Here is a 21,324-nt window from a genome sequence, read left to right on the forward strand (position 1 = left end):
AACAAAAAAAAAAGTAGCGATTAAACAGATGGACGGTTAAACTGACACGAGCGTCACGGTTCCAACGAAAAAATAAGCGATTCGATTCTGATGCGATTGTATCGATACCTTGGAAGGCGGCGCGTAATGGCGGCGAAAAGGCGCGAAATTGCAGGAACCGATAGGTGTAACATTACGAATGTTTATACAGTCGTAGGAAATTTATATACACAAGAATGTATATACATCTTCTTTTAGATCCTATTTCTTTGGTCATATTCAGGCCGAGGATTTCTATGCGTTTATGAGAAATTCGAAGGTGTAAAGAAAGATGCTCGGAAAGTTGAGGATACGCGAAAACGTATAAAATATCCAAAACATATTCCGTAGATGAAACAATTTTCTCTATCAAAGTCACGCTCTTTCCGTTAGACAGAAATACGAATTTGCATAAATATCCGCAGTCTAGCCATATTCGTGAAAATTAGAATTTATATGGACATCCGCGGTGCAATGAAAACTTAATGTGAAACTCACGGTATCGTCTCATAAGATTCTTCTTATACGGTTTGGTACCGGGTGGTCTGGACCTCGATCTCATGCTACCGTCTTTCTGATTATTGTCGGAACACGAGTCGTCCGAATCTTCGGAACAGGTACGATCCTCTCTTTCCTGGGAGTATTCGGTGGACGTGGCGGCGACGAAGCATCCTCGTAACCTGAGCGCTGCCGCGGCATTCCCGTAGTCGTCGATCGGTTCTTTTCGATCCTGATCCTGATCGTTCTCCTCCCTGGAGAACTCCGCGTAGTCGCCTACCCGAACGCTCAAGTCTAATGGTTGATCCTCGAGCATCGTTTTTATCTTTGCCAGCCTCGTTTCCTTGCTGCCAGTCTGTGCCCACGAGCTGATCCACGGCTACCACAGCACAGTTGCCATCTTGATCTTCAACGATTTGTACTCGACACTCGTTCGATACGATGTAACATTACACTCGCCGGTCGATTCTCGATTCGATGCGACTTTCTTCCTCTTCTTGGACGTTTCTATACAAATTTCACCGTAACACGAGAGAATTTCACGCGAGAAGAATCACAGGTTCGATAGACGCGATTGATCGTGCTGGACGAGTCGAACTCGAACACCGGATCGAGCGAACGGTTTACGAATAGATTTAAGAAAAAATTGTCACTAGAAAGAATTATTTTCGATAAAGTCGGCAAAGACGCGATAACGCAAGCTGAGTGGAATAGAGATGGGAAAGGAAGAATAGATATCTTCGTGGGAGGTAGAACTCTTCCGGCAGTGTCTTCGTCCCGTGTGGTACGCGTGACGCACAGCGGATACTCTACCGGCAGTTTCTAGCGGCAAACAGTTCTCGATATTAGCGACGTTTCCGTGTTGATCACGTTGTTTCGGATAAAATCAACAACCATTCCTCTTGTTACTTATTTTCGTTTGTCAACATAGATAATGATGTACGTAATCGGTTGCACTTGTCAAGAAAGAAAACTGAGAGTGACAGGGGGCAGACAGGTTACAGACGGACGTTACGTCGCAGCCGAATGGTATCACGCTGTTCTTCTCGATCGGGGATCATCCAGAGAACAGAATCGATTTCACGTAACAATCGCACTTTGAAAAATGCTCGTTCGCTTCACTGTATAAACTGCGTTCCGTGACTACGTATGTAATATATACACACATATATATGTATACACACTCATATATATACATACATATGTACGCGTGTGTCGGCGAGTATCACGTAGAAGCCAAGAGGCAGAAAGAGAGAAAAACGCGAAACAGAGAATTGCCGAAGCGTATCCACGTTCTCCGCACCGAGGCTACGGTTGCCGGTGGCACACTGACTGACTCGGAACCGGGGTAGCCCGCTAGTCCAGACTCGTTCACTCACTACTCCAGACCCACACTCCAACTCCGAGCGCCGGACTCGCTCTCGCTCGTGTACACCGCACACAGTACTCTCCGGCCGCTAGAGCCCACCACCTTCGGCACTTTCCGCCGGCCGACTTCGGTTCTTTTCGGTTTCTACACTGCCTCGATCAGAGTCGGCGGCTTCACGTACACGCCGGCACCCACACACAGTCGCGAGCCGTCGCTCGAGATGCGCGGATGCGTAGCCTACCGCAATGTTCGAGCTGGTGATGCTCCCTCCTCCACCGCACACACTTTCTGCTCTTTTCTCTCTTTCCATCTTTCCTCTCCCTCGCCTTTTTTCCCTCTTTTTTACCACCTCTTTACCTCTGTCTTGCTCTCTCGCTTCGTTTCTTTTCTTTGCCCTTCGAGCAAACAGTCTCGTGCTTCTTTCTTTCTTTCCTCCTTTCCTCCTTTCCTTCTTTCCTTCTTTCCTTCTTTCCCTCTTTCTTTCTTCCTTTCTTTCTTTCTTTCTTTCTTTCTTTCGCGCTCTGCCTTGCCTCTTCACGATGGTTTCGCAAGGGAAAGCTATTTTTTCGTCTATTGGGATAGGACACACGAAGAGGCAGCCAACGAGCGCCGTCTTCTCATGACATTAACCTTCGATCCTCGACTGCTAGAAACAGCGGGCGGCGACGTGAAATATGGATTGTTTTAACGGGGGCTTTTTTCAGACTAACCTACTCGTCGTATCGTAGGAAGGAGAACACGGATCTTTTGCTCCTTCTTCCGACGATTCTATCGCCACGAAACGATCCGGTGTCGTCGGATGAACCAAGTGTGTGCAAATCGGTACACATGTTACGCGCAAGCGTTTCAACCATTCGTTTCTCTCTAATCCCTGACATTGTCTTCTCGAGGATGAATTCGAACGGTAACGAGCAGCAGCAGCAGCAGCAGCTCTCGGGACAGTATAGGAAGAACCCCGAGCAACAGAAACGAGACTGGAACGATTGCGTATGCACGGTACACACAATAGGTGAACGTGCGTACGAGGTCGTGGCGGAAAGGAACTTCCAATTCGACGTCTCGTTGCAGCCGGTAAACACAGGTGCAACGAAAACGTCGGAAGTGTTTTTGCAACGGGGCATACAGAATGAACCTTGAGAGTGACCGATTTCGTAATTTCTCTCGGCTCGCCGTTCCGGCGTCGCTTCCATTGTAACCGAAAAAAAAACCATCTTCGAGATCGTGTTTGTTGAGTTTAGGCGAGCTTCGAATCAACATCGTAAACCGTTCTTTCCACCATCGAATTACATCTGTTTCTTTTCCTAATTACTCGTTGAATAGCATCTTCCCTGCATTATGGTCTTTTGCTCTTTGAAACCTGTTAATTCGATATTATCATGAAATCACGACTGCTCCATCAATTTCTCATTACGAGAAATATCAATATCTTTATCGTCGTAGCAGGTATCGTACTGTATCGTATTGTACGACGCACTTAAACGGACCAGCCGCACATCGGACGGAGGCTAATCTTCGTCGAGATTACTTGCTTCAATTTCGGAAAAATTAATTAAAAAGACTAACCTAAGATCGTATTTGAATGCTAAAATTTAAAGAAATCTCTTTTCAGAAAATAGAATCGGTCAGTTTCTGAGAAATTGTAAAACGACGGTTAAACGAATCAGAGTTTTTTCATCGCTGACTGACAATGTATGCAGCGCAACCCGTCAGGGCCGTTTCGAGATTTCATCCTAGAAACGTAACGAGCCGCGTACGAAGGGCTTGTTCACCAACCAGAAGCTCTCGGATCCGTTTCCTCGATAAGTGAAAACAGGTTGGCCTTAATTGCACTTCCTGCCGTCGAACCTGCGATTGCATTGTTGCCGAAAAGCGTTTTTCGCAGACTTCACGCGCAGCGATCAGCGACCCTACGGAACACGAGATCGTTCCAACATTTACAACGAGGAATTCGTTACGCGTCCGCACCGATGCGACGATCATCGTCCATGCATTTGCATAGAAAACTGAAAACACAGCGACCGCTGCGATAAACTTGCCTTCTCGTCGGATCTCGGTTCCCAAGCATCGCCGAGTCTCGCGATCGTCTTTGATTCGGATTCACGCTGGTCGATTCTCGCCTTTGCGATTCCTTCGACGCTGCGAATCGATAACGCGGCTTCCTTAACCCTCGCTGCGTGGTCTTAGACGGAACCGTACTTTTTCTCGAAAGCTGGCTTCTCGGTTGGAACGAGAGCAAGACCGAGACAGGGAAATTAAAAAATCGCAGCAGGGTTAAAAGAGCGAGTTATCACGGGATCGATATCGAGCTCGTCTGTCAAGTTTGGATAACCAGTCTGGAAGTTTTATCGTCGTTTGCACAGCGACGGCCATGCGTCAACGACCCTTCGGTAAAAATTCAACCGGTGAATTTCCAAAGTAATTTAGAAATTCATCGTGCTTGAGTTTCGCGAAACTTTAAATTTGAATTCCATAGACGAGGGAATATTTGAAAGTTGAAAGATTAGCCACCGAGAGCAGGAGTGATTTATGGACGCGAAATTCGCTAGGTCCACGGTCGGAGAAGGTTCGCATGTGCGTTAAAGGGGTTGGAAGCGCGACGTACGCGCGTAGAAACCGGGCTCGCTATCCTCGATTTGTCGTCCCTCGCCACGATGCGGAGTCACCGCGAAGCCGGGGACAGGCCGAGAGTTATTTTCGCGCAAAAACGGCCGACATTGCCGGCCTGGGAGAGAAAACCTCGTAACTCTCGCCGATCTTGGAACGGGATGACGCCCGATCCAGGAAAAGTACGATTTCTAATCCATCACCGAGACTCCACCGGCCCCGTCGTGTTTCCTCGACGCCACGCCACGCCACGCCACGCGATGCGACGCGACCGAACGTCACTTTCTGCTTCTCTGTGATGCGCGCTCTATTTCCGATGCAGCGTTCCTCGTGAATCAACCGCCGCCGTTTCCCCCGTTCGTCCTTCGTGCGACTGAATTTTTACCTTTCGCGGTGTCGTGTACACGAGAGAAACTTCGATCGTTGCTTCGAACCGGGATTACGTTGCTGTACGTGCGTAGGTAAATCGCAAGAGAATTGCGTTTGTCGGAATTTCAATAAAATTTCGCTTAACGATCACACCGCTTTTTATTTATTAGCCGCAATACTCTGCGTTAACGCGTCGCTATGCAAATTACGGTAAAACTTTACGCGTACGTGTTTCGTACGAATTATCGCGAAACGCGTTTTGAAAATTTCGTAATTTTTAGTTCGCGTTTTGGTCGCGTGAAAAGAATCGTAGAGAATCGGTAAACTCCGATTAAACGAAGCGTACGGTGTCTTGAAAATTGAAATTCGTATGTGTGTGAAATGAAAATTTCTTTGGAGGAGAAGTCAAAAAAATAATATTCTCCTTTTTCTTTCTACGCAACGATTAACTTGTTAACGTGTGAGTTTCTAATGGAGAACGATATCGAGCTCATCTAGCGCAAATTCGTAGCATCACTTTCGTTTTCGCGGTCCGCGTCCCCTGTCGATTTTGTTTTTGTTCCACGGCACAATTTTCCACGAGCCGGTGTGTCGCGTTCTCTTTCCTCCGCTTTCTACCGGCGAGACCCATCCAGCCTTTCGAGATCTATCGATCGTTCGATCCCGCGTTTTTAACGCGCGAAACGTCGAACCGCGATCGCACGAACGGTCGAATATCGGTCGAATGGCCACCGTTCGAGGGAGAGAGGGTGGCAACGAGAGAAAAGAAAACCGGAGGACGCGTCTGAACGAGTTGGAAGAGGGGAACGAAGAAAGAGAAATTTCGTTTTTTGCAGGACAGCGAGCAAGAGACGCGACGTTTCCTGTCCAAACGACAGCGAAGAAAGTGTATCTAGGCCTTTTTCCAGCCGCGTGTTCCCCTGCCATTGGAATATTCAGCGAAGCGCCATCGCGCGCGCCTTTCGTCTTATCGTCTTCGCGTGCAGGGAAAATCGAGGAAAAACTAGGAAACTGTTCGTAAGCTTGAAAGACACGGTCGTAGAACTTTCGTTGACGGCGAAGCGCAAGAAACGAGAAGGAAGGTCGAAGCACGGAAAGCGAAATGAGCTGGCGAATCTCTCCGAGTTTCGACTCGACTTTCGTTCGACACATGCGCGTCTCGGTGCTCGCGAGACGGCGGCGATTTTAATTTCTTGTTATCGTGCAGTGCCGGCGCGGAGGCGAAAGAGACGAGGAAGAGGTATTAGCGGGCGATTCAGGCCGAGACTAACGCGCACTTTTCCTCCACTGCACGTTTCTCTGGTTGGCGCTTCGTCGCGGATGATTTCTTCGTGCGTCGCCGGCGTTTCTTCCTTCATCGAACGATCGCGTTGCACGATCGAACTTTACGTAGAGTGAAGTTGGTAGGACGAACCCCGACAAAGGACGGATATCGATTCGAAAGGACGGCGTGGTTGTCGTCTGGACTCGATTAGAATGGAGAGGAGCAGAGCGGAGAGTAGGTGGCCGGTTCCGCGGCCGGTTGCCATGCCGAACGAGCCTGCGCTGCTCCAAGTGCCAGAAACCGTGAAGGAGGCCTCTCGTGATCGCGACTTTCCAAGGACACGAGGGTGCGTGGATACGTGGCGTGTGCGTGTCGGCTCGTTTTCCTTTTCGCGGCGAAAATCACCGGCGAGAAAGAAAAATCGGCGCGCGCGCGCGCGCACGCGGCGCTGTGCCAGCGAAATCGCCGCCACGTTCCATATAACACACAACAGCCAGCTATTACGCCAATTTCCCTATCGCGTGGATTTTTTTTCTCGCGGACGAGTCGTCCGCGCGTTCGGCCGCTTTCTTTATCGTCGGCCGTTCGAAACCTGGCGAGCGTTAATAATCCAATTAGAAGTACGATCGACGGAGAGAGATAAGGCCGGTTGGTTATAGCGCGCCAGGCTATGCAAACGATCCTTTCGACCGTCGAAAGAACGCTGGACTTTAGGCTGGAAACGCAGTCGCGTCCCAATTAACCTCTATTCCGGCGATTCTTTTCACCATCGATGGTAAGACGAGCTTGCAAATAGCTCAATCTCGGTGTAAGGAACACCAAATGCAGAAAAAGAAAAAGGGAGAAGAGGAGGAAGGGAGTAGGGGAAGCTACGGAGCCGGCATTAGGAGGAGGAAAAGGGAAGCGAAGGGCAGACGAGGAGGACGAGCGCGAAGACGAAGAAGAAGAAGAAGAATCCCCCTTGGCTCACGTCCGCGAGAACCGGAAAGATTCCCTCGATCCGCTACGAACGGCTTCCAAGGTCCGCACTCCGTATTCGAACGACCCCAACACACATACGTGTGCATGCACACGTCTCAACCATGACGTATACACGCGTATACGTGCAAGTAAGCGTACAAAAGTGCGCGCACGAAGAGGAAGAGAAAGAGAAAGAGAAAGAGAAAGGGAGAGAGAGAGAGAGAGAGAGAGAGAGAGAAAGGGAGAGGGAGAGAGAGAGAGAGAAGGAGAGAGGTAGAATAACGTAGAATGGCGCACTCACGCACTCGCGCCCTCTCACACGCGTGCTTTAGACGCACGTCCGGCCAAACGAGCCGCGAGGTTATTGTTTAAAGCGTTCCCCTTTATTGTGTCTACAATGTGCTCGGTCACACGCGGCCGGAACAGCCAGCCGCCACGTTGCGGCCCTCCTCGTCGCTAAACGCTCTTTTTATTTTATTATTCTATTCGGTTGCTGCACCTCGCGCCGCTGCTGGGCGTTGCCCGACTACCAGCCAAAGCTCGTTGCACTTTTCATCAGGATCCTCTCTTAATTACGCTGCTGACTCGGGGACGATGATCGAGCGTTCGATACGACGGAACGTCGATAGATTCGCTGCGTCTGGACGCCACGCGATAACCGATAGGGACAGTTAGGCACGGAGAATGGTACGAAAGGTTTAATCGGTAACGCAACCTCGTTAATCCTAGAAATACGCATAGGTTCGCGATCGTTAGTTACGCACGACGAGACTCTCCTTCGTTTCGTTGCCAATTACTATCAACGTATTAGCCAAAGGCCGAGTCCGCGATAGTCGTATGGCAGAAAGAAAACGTTATAGCAGAAAATGGAACGAATCGGGAGGAAAAAAAAGCTGTTACATTTAACGACGAGTATAGGTGATTCGCGCGGCATTTACGCATGGCAAATAATTCGTCGGTGCGGTCGGATGCCGGTTACGCGGGACCGTAAACGCTTTATCGAGGCCGCATCTCGCGAGCTACAAGTGCACCTGCGCTCGAAACCAGACGACGAGGACGACGAAGACGACGACAACGACGAGTGTTCCTGTTGGCGGAAATTGCCGGTTTCCAGGCAACAGCGTGGACACTGAGGCAGGTCCGGGTAGTCGATTATTGTTAAAACATTCGGTATTGTGTCTACAAAGTCGATCGGGAAAGGCAGGAGTTTGGCACCGTTCCACGTACGAACGTGGTCGAACGTGCGCAACTTTGTTCTCTCTCTCTCTCTCTCTGTGTGTGTGTGTGGATCGAGTGCCGCTTCTTGGCAGGAAGTCGAATCGCATTTAATTTACCATACGCTCGTCGTTGGCCACAAATTCCTCTTCAGCTATTTATACGTTCGATGGTATATTTAACTGTACGTACATCCTACGCGGACGAATTGTAATTCGTAACGGAAGGAAAACGAAAGAAACAAAAGCAATGTCCCGATCGATGATTAAAAACGAGTTACGATCGTAGGTGAACCGTAGTGAAAATGCCTAGTGAGAGAAGCTTGCCAACTGGCAAGCCTCCATTCTTCCTAGTGGCACGAAAACACACGAACCGTGGCCGTTCTTCGAAGGATTTCCCTCGAGAGTGGCAATTTTCTGGCGCGAAAACCTTACTTCCTTTATCGTCCGACGAGCGTCCATCCGCGAGCCTAGTGGAAAGACAAATCCATCCTATCCCGAGACAATTGCCCTCGAACGTTGCAAATCGCTATAGAGTAGCGATGCAAGGTTAATCCAATCCGTGTACCACGACTAGCAACAAATTCTCCTCGTGTATTATACTCTTTACAAGTATACTTTGAACGTTGAAAAGGGGAAAGCCACGACGGACGAGAAAGAGAATCGAGAGCATCGCGAAAGGATTTCTGTCCTGTGGTCCCATCGACGAATCCAACGTCCCGGAGGCACACGTCGCGGTGCCCAAAGATCGTGTCGTATCTCTTTCTCGATGCAACCACGACGTGCAGGACGTTAAGAGAGAAAGAGAGAGAGAGAAAGAGAGAGAGAGGAGAAGGAGACGAGACACACGAACGATGGAGAAACGTCCACTAGGAGAAAACGCGAGCGTAGAGTCGCGTGCATGCATGTGCGAAGCTAGCGGCCGGTTAGCATGTGCACGTCTCGACCGGCGACTTGGAAAGGGGAAGTCGTCGACGGTCGAGGATCGAGAGAACGAGCTGAAAAGAGGAGGAGGAGGAGGAGGAGGAGGAAGAGGAGGTGGAGGAAGAGACGAGAGGAGGAAGAGGACGAGGAGCAGCAGCACCAGCACCAGCAGCAGCAGCACCAGCACCAGCACCAGCAGCACCGAAGCGCGAGGAGGATGAGGTGGACGAAGAGGGAGGTAAGGTGGCGGTAGGAGGGCTAGAAAAGAGGCGAGAGGGAGGACGGACAGACGGACGGACTCGAGAGGTGCAGCGAACTCTCCCAAGGCCTGCGTACCCCCACCGAGCGTGCAACTGCAACTGCAACTCTTGCGGACCGAGTCGAAGGAGCCGAGAGTCGACGGAGCGTTTGCCTGCACGACGTCTCTACACACACGTGCACGCGCGTGCGACACACACCGTACGAGAGTGTGTGCTCCTCTCTCTTCGGAGCGACGCGACTCCGTGTAGCGACCGAGGAAACAACCGGTCAGAGGGAGACGGACGGACGAAAGAATGGACGGCTAGAGCACGCCGGAGAAACTGCTACCGAGAACACCGACACCTTCCGCGAGTCTTATTTTTCACATCCTGTTCACCGGCGACCTATTTTTAAGCCGATGCCCCTTCGGTCGGCCAACAAGCTGGAAAAAAACCCTTGGGAAAACGGGCCGGACGGGAAGACCGCTCGCTCGCTCGCTCTCAACCCTACCGGATCTTCCGAATACGTAAAGGTTTCTTCTCCGCTATCCGCACAGTCGTTTCTGCCACCCTTCGCTCCCATTTACCGACACGCGACCTCCGTCGTGTCTACCAAAGTACGTAGAAATTTCCTACTCCCTGCCGTGTTTCTCCGCGATTCCAACCAACCTATCCGAATCTCAGTGTCTGCCCTCTATTTGCACCTGTTTAGACTCTAGGCGACACGAACAAAGAGCGAAGAATAAACGGTTGTTTATTACGAACGAAGAGTGGAATAGAATAGAATCGTCGCGAATAACCGAAATTTACGCGACAGATCGGAGCACCGACCGAGTACGATGGCTCATCGCGGCGACTCCTAGGTATCCTTGAAATCGTATCTCCTGCTATATCCTCCGCGCGTTACATGCCTGCTCAACCATTGACGTCACAGAGAGTGCAACGGCGGCGCGAGCCGAGCCGGCGAACGTCCGACGAATTTCAATCTCCCCGGAACGATTTCGAACACGTCGCGCATTTCCAAGCGGCTAGATGCGACGTACCGAGAGGAAGAGTGAAAAAACAGCGAGAACACGAGCGAGAGGAAACAAGAAAGCCAGAGAGAGAGAGAGAGAGAGAGAGAGAGAAAGAGGGTCGTTGAAGCGAGCGAGTCCCCTTTCGTTCGCGTAAAAATACGCTTCATTTGTGTCACGGTGCGCTCCGCTCGCTCGCTCGCGGCTGTCATGCACGCTGCGTCATGCGACGCGGTTAAAAGTGACTCAGGTTTTATTTCCTGCTTCGAGTTCTAGTTACCACGGCTAGTCGCGCGCGACAGATAGCGCGAATCGATAGCGCGCTCGCTCTCCTCTCCTCGTCGTGTACTATATGAGTCGCGAAACAGCCGAGTACGTTCACCGGTCAACGAGCCGCTTTATCATTCGTCCGAGTTCTGGGTCGATCGCTAATCGCCGATGCACGCGACGATCGCGACACTCCCGTCGATTCGTCCTTCTCTTCGTCGTCCTCCTTTTTTACCCTCTGTTCCGTCCGATGGTTGCGCATCGTTAAATCCGTTCGCTGGCGTAACCTGTCGCGGAATTTTCGGACAACGAATTAGTAAAAGATAAGAGAAGAATCAAACGATCCTCCTTTCTCCGTCTTTTCTTTTCTTTTCGTCTGGAACAATCGTTTCCTGCAAATGATAATCCTGCACGCCCGTACATTCGTACATTCCAAATAACGACGAAGGATTAAATTGCATCTTCTCGTTTAATCAGATTTAGATCGGCTGGTTGTTAGTTGCAGAAGACGCGCGTACGAATCTTGCGATAGGAATTTTGTTCCTCGGCTCTGAATTTGGTATAGCTATCCCATGGAATGGGACGAGATTCTTTTATACGGTGCCACCGATTCTTTCACATCCTAGCGTTACTCGCATGCGTTCCAGCCGGCATCGCGCGAAGGTGACACGAGTGGGTAGAACAGGCCCTCTACACTTCGCTAGTTGTTACAGGACTGCGAATATTTATGCAAATTCATATTTTTACGAGCGTGCATAAAGAAACGGAAAAATAAGCGAACAGCGATCCGTTCCACCTACGTGTGCACCTCCTTTAGTTTTCTATATCCAAAGCAAAATCTATTTGTTATTAAACGAGCAGAGAACGTTATCCGGTCTAGACGATTTGACGGAAATTAAGAGATATCTACGAAACAATGCTATCTTTAGACTGCCGGAGATACGTCGCATCATCGCCTCGATCCGCGACGATGTTTGTTCGCCTCGCGATGGCTCCCCCGGTCGGTTGGAAAACTCTGGCGATAAAGTTGCGCTGGTAATTCGAAGATAAACAGCTCGATGGGTGTCGTGCTTACGTAATAAGGACTCGCGCGTGAGCGCACGAGACGCGCTGCTCGTATTTTGGAAAAGTCGGTTCGCGAAAGTCGTTTCTTCGTCCATCGATCGCGGCGATTCGACGAAAGGATCTTTTTCGATCGTGTTGCGACCAGGGACGTCTCGAAGTTTCGAATTATTACGACGCGGCATCGATTTAGATCTGTCGCGCGATGTGCGAAACGTCGTAGACCGTGGTTTCGTTGCAAGGGGAAGTGGCGGATTTACAAGGTTCATTGGAAAGGTAAATATATTTCTAAAGGATATGCAATTGGAAATTAATGTGTCAGTGAATGTATAACTAAATATCATTGTCGTTTACCAAGCAGGCGAGAACGTTTCGACAGAAATTTACCACTTTGAAATCGAAATTAATTTAAATACGATTATTCCGTATGGTTCTGTAACGAAGCGTTTCAAATTATTGTCGCCAAAAAGTATCCTTCGTGTCTAATGAAAAAGAGGGGAAAACGATTGGAATAAATGCCGGCAACGTCGGCCAACCAGTCGCTGTATTTCATTCGCAGCATCAATTCTACAAAGTAGCACACGACGCACTTCGAGCAATCGCAAGGTGGAAATCGCCGATAGCACGCCAGCGATTCTATGTAGCGCAAATCGAAAGTGAGATCGAGATCATCGACTGCCGTGTGCGTGTGCTTGAGCCAGCGAGTCCAGTTAAAGAGATAGCGGCAAATAGGCAGGTAGAGGGCCTCGCACGAGATTCTCAACGATATTTCGGCTCGGCGAACGAGCGCTCGCGCGCGTCATTCTCCGTTTCCATTAGCGCACGCACGTGCGATCCTCGCTACGTGTACTTACATACGTGCATACGCGGGCAAGCGAGCGAGCGAGCGAACGAACGAACGAGCTGTTCGCCACGCTAGCCCTGGCCTAGATAAGCCGGCTACTCGGCTTTGCATCGTTGCATCGCTTTAAGCCCGACTCACGCGCGACCGATCTATCCTTGTCCTTTTCCTTCCGCGGCTGTTCGACGAGTCGATGTCTGTTTTAAGCTACTCCGGTACGTTCTCCTAACTTCGTTGCACGCGTCTTTCGACAGGCGTGAAAATGCGCGATGACTGTCACGCGTGATCACAGCGTCAGCCGCTGATTTCCGTGACTCGTTCTCGTGACACCGTTTCCTATGCGATCGATACTTTGTGAATCACATCGCTCCTCCGCTTTCTTTCCTCCCCCTTTTCTATTTCTTTCTCGCCTTTTGCTTCGAGGAGACGCGCGTTCAACACCCTAAGACCGCGTATTTTCGTACGCTTTGCAAAAATGACATCGATCGTGGCTGAAACGACTGATCGGAGGAAACGCGACTGACGCTCGCACGTGTGACGAGCATGTGCGTTAAACCGTCGAGTATTCGCGAAACGTGGCCGAAAGGAAAAGCGTTTCTCGGTAAAAGTCGATGAGTAAAAGGCGTTAAAAAAGGTAAAGTATCGAAGATCGATACGATGGGAAAGAAGAAATTGGGCGATGTGAACGAAGAGGAGAGGAAACGAGAGGAAGTAAAAAGAAATCTCGGTCGACGTAGCTCGAAGGGGATTCCGTAGTGAGAAGTTGGCTTAAGGTCGCGTGAATCCGTGCACCGCAACAGCGGACAGTGAAACTATGCCGTTTTTTCTCCGGCTCTTTCCTTTTCTTCGAGCGGCACTCGCGTTGGCAGAGAGACCGATTCGCCTTTCCCTCGATGGCGAATCTACCTCCGGTGGAAGGCCACTTTTCCCGACGATACGTGGCAACGAAACCGACACTTTTCGGTCAGAGATCCGCGAAACTAGATGCCGACGAAACGTTGGATCCGAACTCAGTCCAACGTCTTGCTAAACCTACCTGCCTGCCACCGTTAATGGATCTACCGGTATTAGATAACCAATACTTTCTTTTTTCCGAATCGACATTTACCTTTTAACCGAACTTTTCGATGAAACATCGAATTACGTTGAGGACGAATGACGAAATATTCTCGTGAATATTTCAGCCGCGGCGTGATATTTCGATTGCGTACGCGAGGGTTAACGAACAACGATGGATTTCGAACGTATCCGCATTATGCGATTTCGCAAGAACATATCCATTAGCTGGCTCGGTGGACTAAACTGGAAGAGGAATAGGCGGAGCGCGCGTTGACGCGCGTACCCATCATCCGAGATGTATAATACCGTAACCTCGATTCCAATGAAAACGATGTTACGCCATTTTCCCTGTCGGTGAAATGCGATCTATTTTCACGGAATTTGCCGTGGCACGGCAGAGCTCGAGCGATACGCGCCGCGTTTCGCCGCCTCTCGTTTCCAGCGACGTGAAACCGCGATAAAAGCGGTCGCATCGAGCTTCTTCTCGATAGCAGGCTATTTTTCTCAACGAAGAAACAACCGACTGGTTTCGTAGTTTTCAACGACCCGGCGGTGTGACGCGCCGCGAATTAGGTCGAATCGGCTCGAAATCGTCAGCGTTCGCTCGCTGTGCGCTTCCAATCGCGCGATAATATCGCAATTAACGCGATTACCAGCGTAGTTAGGCGAACGTTACGCGGCCATCGCGCGGTACGCGTCTCCGTTTCCATGTCCGATCGTCGTTCGACTAATACGGCTGGCGACCGTCTCCGCTGGCGAATTCCTAAGGAAAATCGATTGCGCAACGCGTATCGTATCGTGTCTAATATCCCTGACATCGAGTACGACTAGCATCGACGTCGATCTCAATTTAAAACGTGACGAAACACGCGCGTTACATTTGCATAATCTCTCTGGTCGACCCACGAGACGACGCTCGTACTACGCCTTTGAAAAACGCTTCTGCCTGGCAGGGCCGGTTACATCGCGCCGTATTCGCGATGCGAGCATCGTTATTCAATTTCCACGAACGTAATCTGCCTTCGTGCCGAACCTCCGCAACCACCGCAACGCGCGATCTATGATTCATCGCATCGAGAGCTCCCTCTCGGTATTCGGAACGATACGATAGAACGCATCGTGCAGAGAGGAAAGCACAGAGACCGGAGAACGATAGAGAGAGTGAGAGAGAGAGAGAGAAAAGTTGAAAAAAAAAAAAAAGAAAAGATGGATCGATCTTCGCGCATGAAATCCTGGAAAGTTCGACGAGCGTTGGACGACTCGGTTTTGGCGGGATGCAGCGCAAGGAGAGAGGCACGCGCGGGTGCGCGTGCAACTGCACGGTGCGGTGCATCGAAGACGACGCGGTCGGCGCATGCGCCGCTCGGCCGATGCACGTGGTAAGTACAAGTATGTCAAGGCGCGACCTGAATTTTCCTACTCTTAGTGCCCCCTACCGTACTCCGTGCCCCCTCCCTCGCGCACTCGCTCGCACGCTGCCACCACCGTTGCTCCACGTTTACTCGATGCAACTTTCCTCTCCCTTCGCTCCTCGGCCTGCCGAGTTGGCCATGCGGTGCGATGTAGCGCGGTGTGGCGTGCGCGCGCGCGCGCGCTGCGTCTACCTGAGCGCGAGAGAGTGCCGGTGGTGGTCACCACCAACACGCACGTGCGTGTCCCGAGACGGGCATGCAGACCGCGCGCGCGTTCCTATGCACGCGCGACGGCACATGACTTTTCACCGATGCGTCCGGGCCCCTTCCCCCAACCTCTTCCTCTTCTCCTTCTCCTCGTCCAATGTCATTACGCTGGCATTGTGTGCGAGCCACCTTTTTTCTGGGAACGCAAAAATAAGGAGTCGCGAGGCCCTGCCGTGTCTCGAGAACTCGCGCGATTCCATATCCTCCGCTACCCGCCACCTCTTCCGCCGAGCTGATCCTCTTTTCTGCGTCCGCTGTCGGCGAACAAGAGGGACGATGCAGCGCGACCGTCTTTCAACGACGGGCTAATCGCGTATCGCGATACAAAGGATTTTCAACGTCGGGGCAACAGGTTCTAACCTACGTGGGTCGCTAAATTTTTGCTTTTTATTTTTCCACGAATTCCTCTTTCCTTTCTCTTTCTCGTTTCTGGAACGTTAAAGACGCAGCCAAAGTTCCTTCGCAATGCGTCTGATTTCGATTCGCCGAAGACGTACGTATAGTCGCACGCTGCCATCGCTGTTTACAAATCGAACGCTCGAGGCCGATCTCCGATATCCTATTTCAGATGTCGTTCCTATTCTCGGCCAACTCGTCAGGCCGAGTTTTCCTCGTCAATTTGTCACGGAAAAGGAAAGCGTTACGGTATATCTAGCCGATCGATCGATCGCTCGATGTCGTCAAAGCGAGAGGTCCCCTAGAAAGCTGTTCTCCCGCGCCTTCCAGGGATCCCCATCGGTCGCTCTTTTCCCTCTCGTACGAGCGTCCTCTTTTCCCGCTCGTTTAAACTTCGATAACTTCGATAAGTAAACGCAACCAGCCTTCCACGCTCTTTACTCTCATTCCTAATCCTCGATTCTTCATCTTTTTTCGTCGTTTCGATGGTCTATCGTCGTGGTAAATTTCTATGGCGATCGTTTCTCCTAGAAAAATTACCCCAGTTACGATAGCGACAAGCGTCGAGATTTCGAGAATAGGGTCGGTTGGGTATTACGCGCAAGCACGATCGAAAAAGATCGGCAACGGCAAAATTACGCAATCAGAATTCTTCGTGCACTTCGCGACGTCCGAGCGTTACGACGCTTTCGAGCCATGCGCGATTAAACGCTAACCTGTTCGCCGATGGTCGCTGTTGCGTGGTCGAATCGAGTCGGGAACAGTCGAAAATCGGACGCGTGCGAGTACACGGCGTGTCGAAAAATTGTCATCGTCTCGAAGCGCAAAGAGTAGCGCGCAGAAAATTTCTGTACGCCGCGCAACGTAAGAACTACGCTGGAAGATAAAGAAATTCTTTTCAGAAGCTAATTTTAAAGATCGATATTATTGAAAATTGCGACTGTATTTTTGGACGATTACGATGTTTCTTCGCAACAGGACGAATGCTTTTCTCATTTTGGTTTCTACTCGGGAGGAATCGAGTAGGTGCAACGAAGAAGGCGAAAAGAAACAAACGCCTAGTGACAGAGGCAACGCGTACAAGGATACCTGGTCGATGCAGAATACGCGACTACTTGTTTTGCATACTGACGTTTTTACGAGCGCGTGACGCTTTTACGATCGCAGCAGTCGGTGCAACGAACGATTAGAAACCGATCGGACGGCGTCTTCCCAACGAGTCCGCCACGGATTTCGACAAACTCTTTCGCCACCGAGAAACGTGTCGGAGATCGCGCTACCGGGCGTAAGTCGCGCTTCGTTCCTCGTCGTCGATCCATCCGAAAGAGAGAGCTTTCGATAAGACGGTAATCCGCGCTTTGCCCTAAATCGTCTGCCACGTTCCGACGAAACGCGGACGCTTCTGCCGATCGATTTCGTCAGGCAAAGAAAGAACAAGGAGAAAGCGAAAGTTGCTCGAATCGACCCTATCGATAACGGTACATGATGCGCTGTATTGTTCGTTTCGTCTCTCGCCTTTCGCTGCTTCGTCCCTGTTTTTTCTAGCTTTTATGGGAAATTTAACGCCCGTCTTCGTCCTTCTTGAGACGCCTGCCCCTTTCGAAACCTATTTTTCCAAGGTCGTTGCTAGCGCGCGTAGACTCAAGGCGCTTCATGGGAGCTGTATCGAACGACAATGGGCGAGTCGTTCGGGTTCCAAGTTTTGACAAGGTCGAGGACGAGCGTGGTACGCGACAAAGGAGGAAGGATGCGAGCTTTTTCTCTTGTTCGTAAGGTGCGGTTACGCTGAAAAGATGTAGGTGTTTGCCTGGGGTTAAACGGTAAATCGAAGGAATATCGATTCGAGATGCGTAGGTGGGTGCTGACCTACCCCTACCCCCATCCTCGTCCTTCGGACGACCTTCTGGGCGCGTCCTACCCCAACCCAGACATCCGTTCCGCCGGCAAACAGCTTCTCCACCAACACGCCGAAACCCTCGGCAGCCCCTTTGCGCGCTTTGCCCTCTATATCCCTTGGCGGGAGCACGCCAACCCTCGTCAGGAACATTCTATCGAGGCCACCCTCGCAAAAACTAATCCAGGGTCGACACTTCAACCACCGTTCCATTTCTCCCCTTTCTCTGCCCTCCAACTTTTTCTCCGGTGCCAGCAGCAGCTCGAAAACTCGAACGTAAAAGAAATCGAAAGTGGTGGAGGGAGCTTCGTCCGGATGATGACACTCGGTGAGAACGATGCCACCGTCCTTCGCGTCCTCCAGATATTCGTCTTTTTGTAGCCAGGCAGAATTTTATGGAAAATGTATGTAAGAGAGGAGAGACGATACCGCGTTAGAATAGCGGGGTTGATATAATCGCCAGACGTATGGCACGATATAGTTATTGTGTTTTTCCAACACTTCCTTCTTTTCGCTTGAAAAGCGGATCGGTACGAACGTGTTGAATCTCATCCGATGGAGATACGGTTATTGTTGTCGCAAGCATCGAATATTTCATCTTATAGCGACAAAGCGAAGAGCCGAATTAAGAGGCTTTTTACTCCTTTGCGACACGGTTTCTTCGCGAAAGAAGATAAAATCCTTCGCGGATTTAGCCGATCGTATCGATCTTCTCTCCGCTTCCATCGTGTTCTTCCATCGCTCGTTAAAACGCTCGTATTCGGCGAAACGAGAATCACGTGTATACACTTGCAGTTTTAATGGGAAAACGAAGAGACGATAGAAAGTCGAATGGAGGCGAGTAGACGCGTAGACTAGCTGCAAAGTAGATTCGGAAACGGAAGATGCGCCATCGATGGCAAGCATTCGAAAACGCTGGATCGATCGTTCCGGAAACCCTCCGAACCGCGAGTTCCTCGAAACCGTTGAGCCGCATAGCGCGAGCTAATGATCGCATGCAGTACGCTCCTGTAATTAATACCTCGCCGAAATTAGGCTACCTCTAGGATCCTGTTCATCGATCTCCGCCTTTCCAAGCAACGGCGCACCGCTTGCTTCTCGTTCAAACGATCCAACACACCCTCGCGAAGCGGTGTCGAAGCGCGATCCCTACGACTCTTAAAGTTATCGAGTTTACCAGCCAATTCCGTTAATCGTCCGCGAATAAAAGTTATGCCGAAAGATGGGCGTAAAAATATTGCTCGTCTTTTCCTTTACCGTCGACTCGTCGAAGCATCGCGCACCATCGAACGCGATAGAATACGACGGAGTCGCGAAATCGAGAGCGTCTCGCATCGGTAACCGGATCCGAAGGTTACGCAACGTCTCGCAACACGGCCAGACTTTTCTGGACCCAGGAACCAGCCGTGGTACACCCTACCAAAAGCAAGATACTCGGCCGGCTAATTGGAAGCGAATTCTGACGCAATTCCGTGCAACGATTCGACGTTGGAAGCGTCGGCGGGCAGCGCAGGGGCGGATTGTCGAGGGTCAGGGTTCCGCCCCGTGGCGTCGTTTTTCTCTTTCTGGCACGCGCTTCTCGGTCGTGCCGCTGGAAACCGAACGGGGCCCCCTTAGTTCCAGCCTGCACTTACATCTCGCGCTGCCGTTGTTCGTGTCCGAGCTGTTTGCAAAGTGGCCGGCCAGTGGCGTGAGCGCACAGTCTGCCTTGGATCGTGGCGAGCACCGAGACTTTACGACTAACCGGTGTAATTTCGCTGAAAGATTCACGAAGATCCGGATCGATGCCTTCTCTCTCCCTTTCTCGCCTTCGTTCCGTGAATACTAGTTCCTCGCTGGCGCAACCACCAGATCGAGAATATCCTCTCGCGAGATACAACTCGCGCTTCGGATCTTGCACTCCGAGAGTCGCTTCGCCTATATTGTACGCGGTTAGATAGAATCGAATATCGTACGACGGACGACCTACGTACGAAAGTTTAGCAAACTGGAAAAGTCAAGGAATAGCGCGAGGAATCGACGATCGTACGAAACGTCGATTTAGCTGGAAATTTTACGCGGGAGAGAAGACGATGCCTCTTTAGCAGAATTCCATTTAGCCGAGCTGCGTTTATTGGAACGAAAGTTTCATCGGTCCACCGTTCGTCCTTTTCTCGATTCGAATAAATAGAACACGGAACAAAGGGCGGATATAGAAATCGGAAACGACGATCGAAGAATCGTAACTTAACCCCTTTATCGGTCCGAATAAGTCATTGGCAACGGGTTAATTAAGAGTAGTGGCAACCTTACACCACGATGGAATTATTAAGAAGTACGGAATTAAAGCGATGCGCGAAATTATTCAGTCGATCGCGCTCGCGAGCAGCCAGAAACGGAACGTTCGGCTCGGTAACGAGGCTCTTTATCCGACGCTATCTGCTCGTGTTTTTTCTGGGTTATTTGGACCGATATTTTTTCATCGTTTTACAGCATCCTCCCTCCCCCCATATAGTCCCGCGCGTTCCCCTCGCTTTCGACTGCTCCAAGTGTCGATAATGGCCGTGCTACCTATCTGAGGTCGAGGGTCAGCCCTCGTCGATGCACTTTCCGTATTTGCAGAGATACCAGCGTCCATCGGTCTTTCGCTATTCGTTGGACCAAGTCGTGTAAATAAGGAAATTCTTTTTTTAATGACCTTGACGGGAAAAGTTATTGCATTAACGTTATTTATCCCGGAATCGAGACTAGCCGATCGCTCAGCCAAGCTTATTATTAGCGAACTCGAAATATTTTCCGCCTTCGAAATTCTTTTTCAGGACAAATATCGAATGTAGAATAGAATTTTTAATCATCGATCGATTAATTTCTTACAACCCGAAACGTATGCACGTTACGCGCGAAATATAAAATGCAAAGATTCGATCGGTCCGATCTGTTACGTTATCTGCGAGTGATCTTCCTCGACGACTCTTCGTTCTCTATCTATTATTTCTACTCGAATAAAAAATATCAGACGAAATTCGTTCCAGTTATTCGAATTACGTTTAACGAATTCTTCTGTGCGGCTGGTTCGACGATTAAATCGGCGTTGCGGATGATTCGAACGAAAACAAAAACAATCGTCTGGAAAAGAGACTAAAATCCATCCGATGCACCAAACGAGAGACGAGAACAGGAAGCACGCTGGTATCGAAACCCCGTTCCGAAAGTCTACGAGAATTTATCTGTCCCTGGAGTTCTGTTGCCAAGCTTCGGGTCGTTCGTGCGACGATACACGCACGTCCGCATGCGAGAAGAGCGTATCTGCGAGTTTAGCCAGGGCATCGTAAACAGCCTCCGTAAACACGAATCGTCCGAGCCATTTATATCCCATTACGCGTTTACAGGTTACGTAACGGTGCGACTTGATCAAAATTCTGGCCGTCGATCGCACGATGGCCATGTCCAATTCGAACGGAATCGGAACGAAGACAAGAAGAGGAGAAATTTCCGGGAAAACCGGACTCGACGACCAACGTGAATCCACCGGAATAAAATATGCAGGAAGGCTGTGAAGAAGCCGAGAGACGCGGCACTCTGGTTGTCGCTGATCGGCCGGTTCGATCGCGGAACGAACGGAAGGCGTCGGTCTCGCTCGGCTATCTAGTCGAACCGGCAGAAAAACACGCACTG

The 21,324-nt window shown here is 50.4% G+C and overlaps 2 protein-coding genes across 6 annotated transcripts in view; both read right to left on the minus strand.

Moving 5' to 3' along the window:
- The window catches only part of LOC132904961 (spectrin alpha chain), a 225,218-nt gene that overhangs the window by 60,206 nt on the left and 143,688 nt on the right, over positions 1-21,324 (minus strand). The gene's annotated exons all lie outside the window — the stretch shown is intronic.
- Positions 1-21,324, minus strand: part of LOC132904967 (ecdysone-induced protein 74EF-like) — a 143,882-nt gene that overhangs the window by 51,348 nt on the left and 71,210 nt on the right. The window contains exon 1 of one of the 5 annotated variants that reach the window (XM_060955833.1): positions 517-1,976. The exons of the other annotated variants lie outside the window; for them this stretch is intronic. Coding sequence (XP_060811816.1) covers positions 517-832 — 316 coding nt within the window. The 5' untranslated portion in view covers positions 833-1,976. Of the gene's footprint in view, positions 1-516; positions 1,977-21,324 lie in introns of those variants that run through there. 5 annotated transcript variants of the gene reach the window in all.

Source organism: Bombus pascuorum, chromosome 3 (genome assembly GCF_905332965.1).
Source record: "Bombus pascuorum chromosome 3, iyBomPasc1.1, whole genome shotgun sequence".
Classification (NCBI taxonomy): domain Eukaryota; kingdom Metazoa; phylum Arthropoda; class Insecta; order Hymenoptera; family Apidae; genus Bombus; species Bombus pascuorum.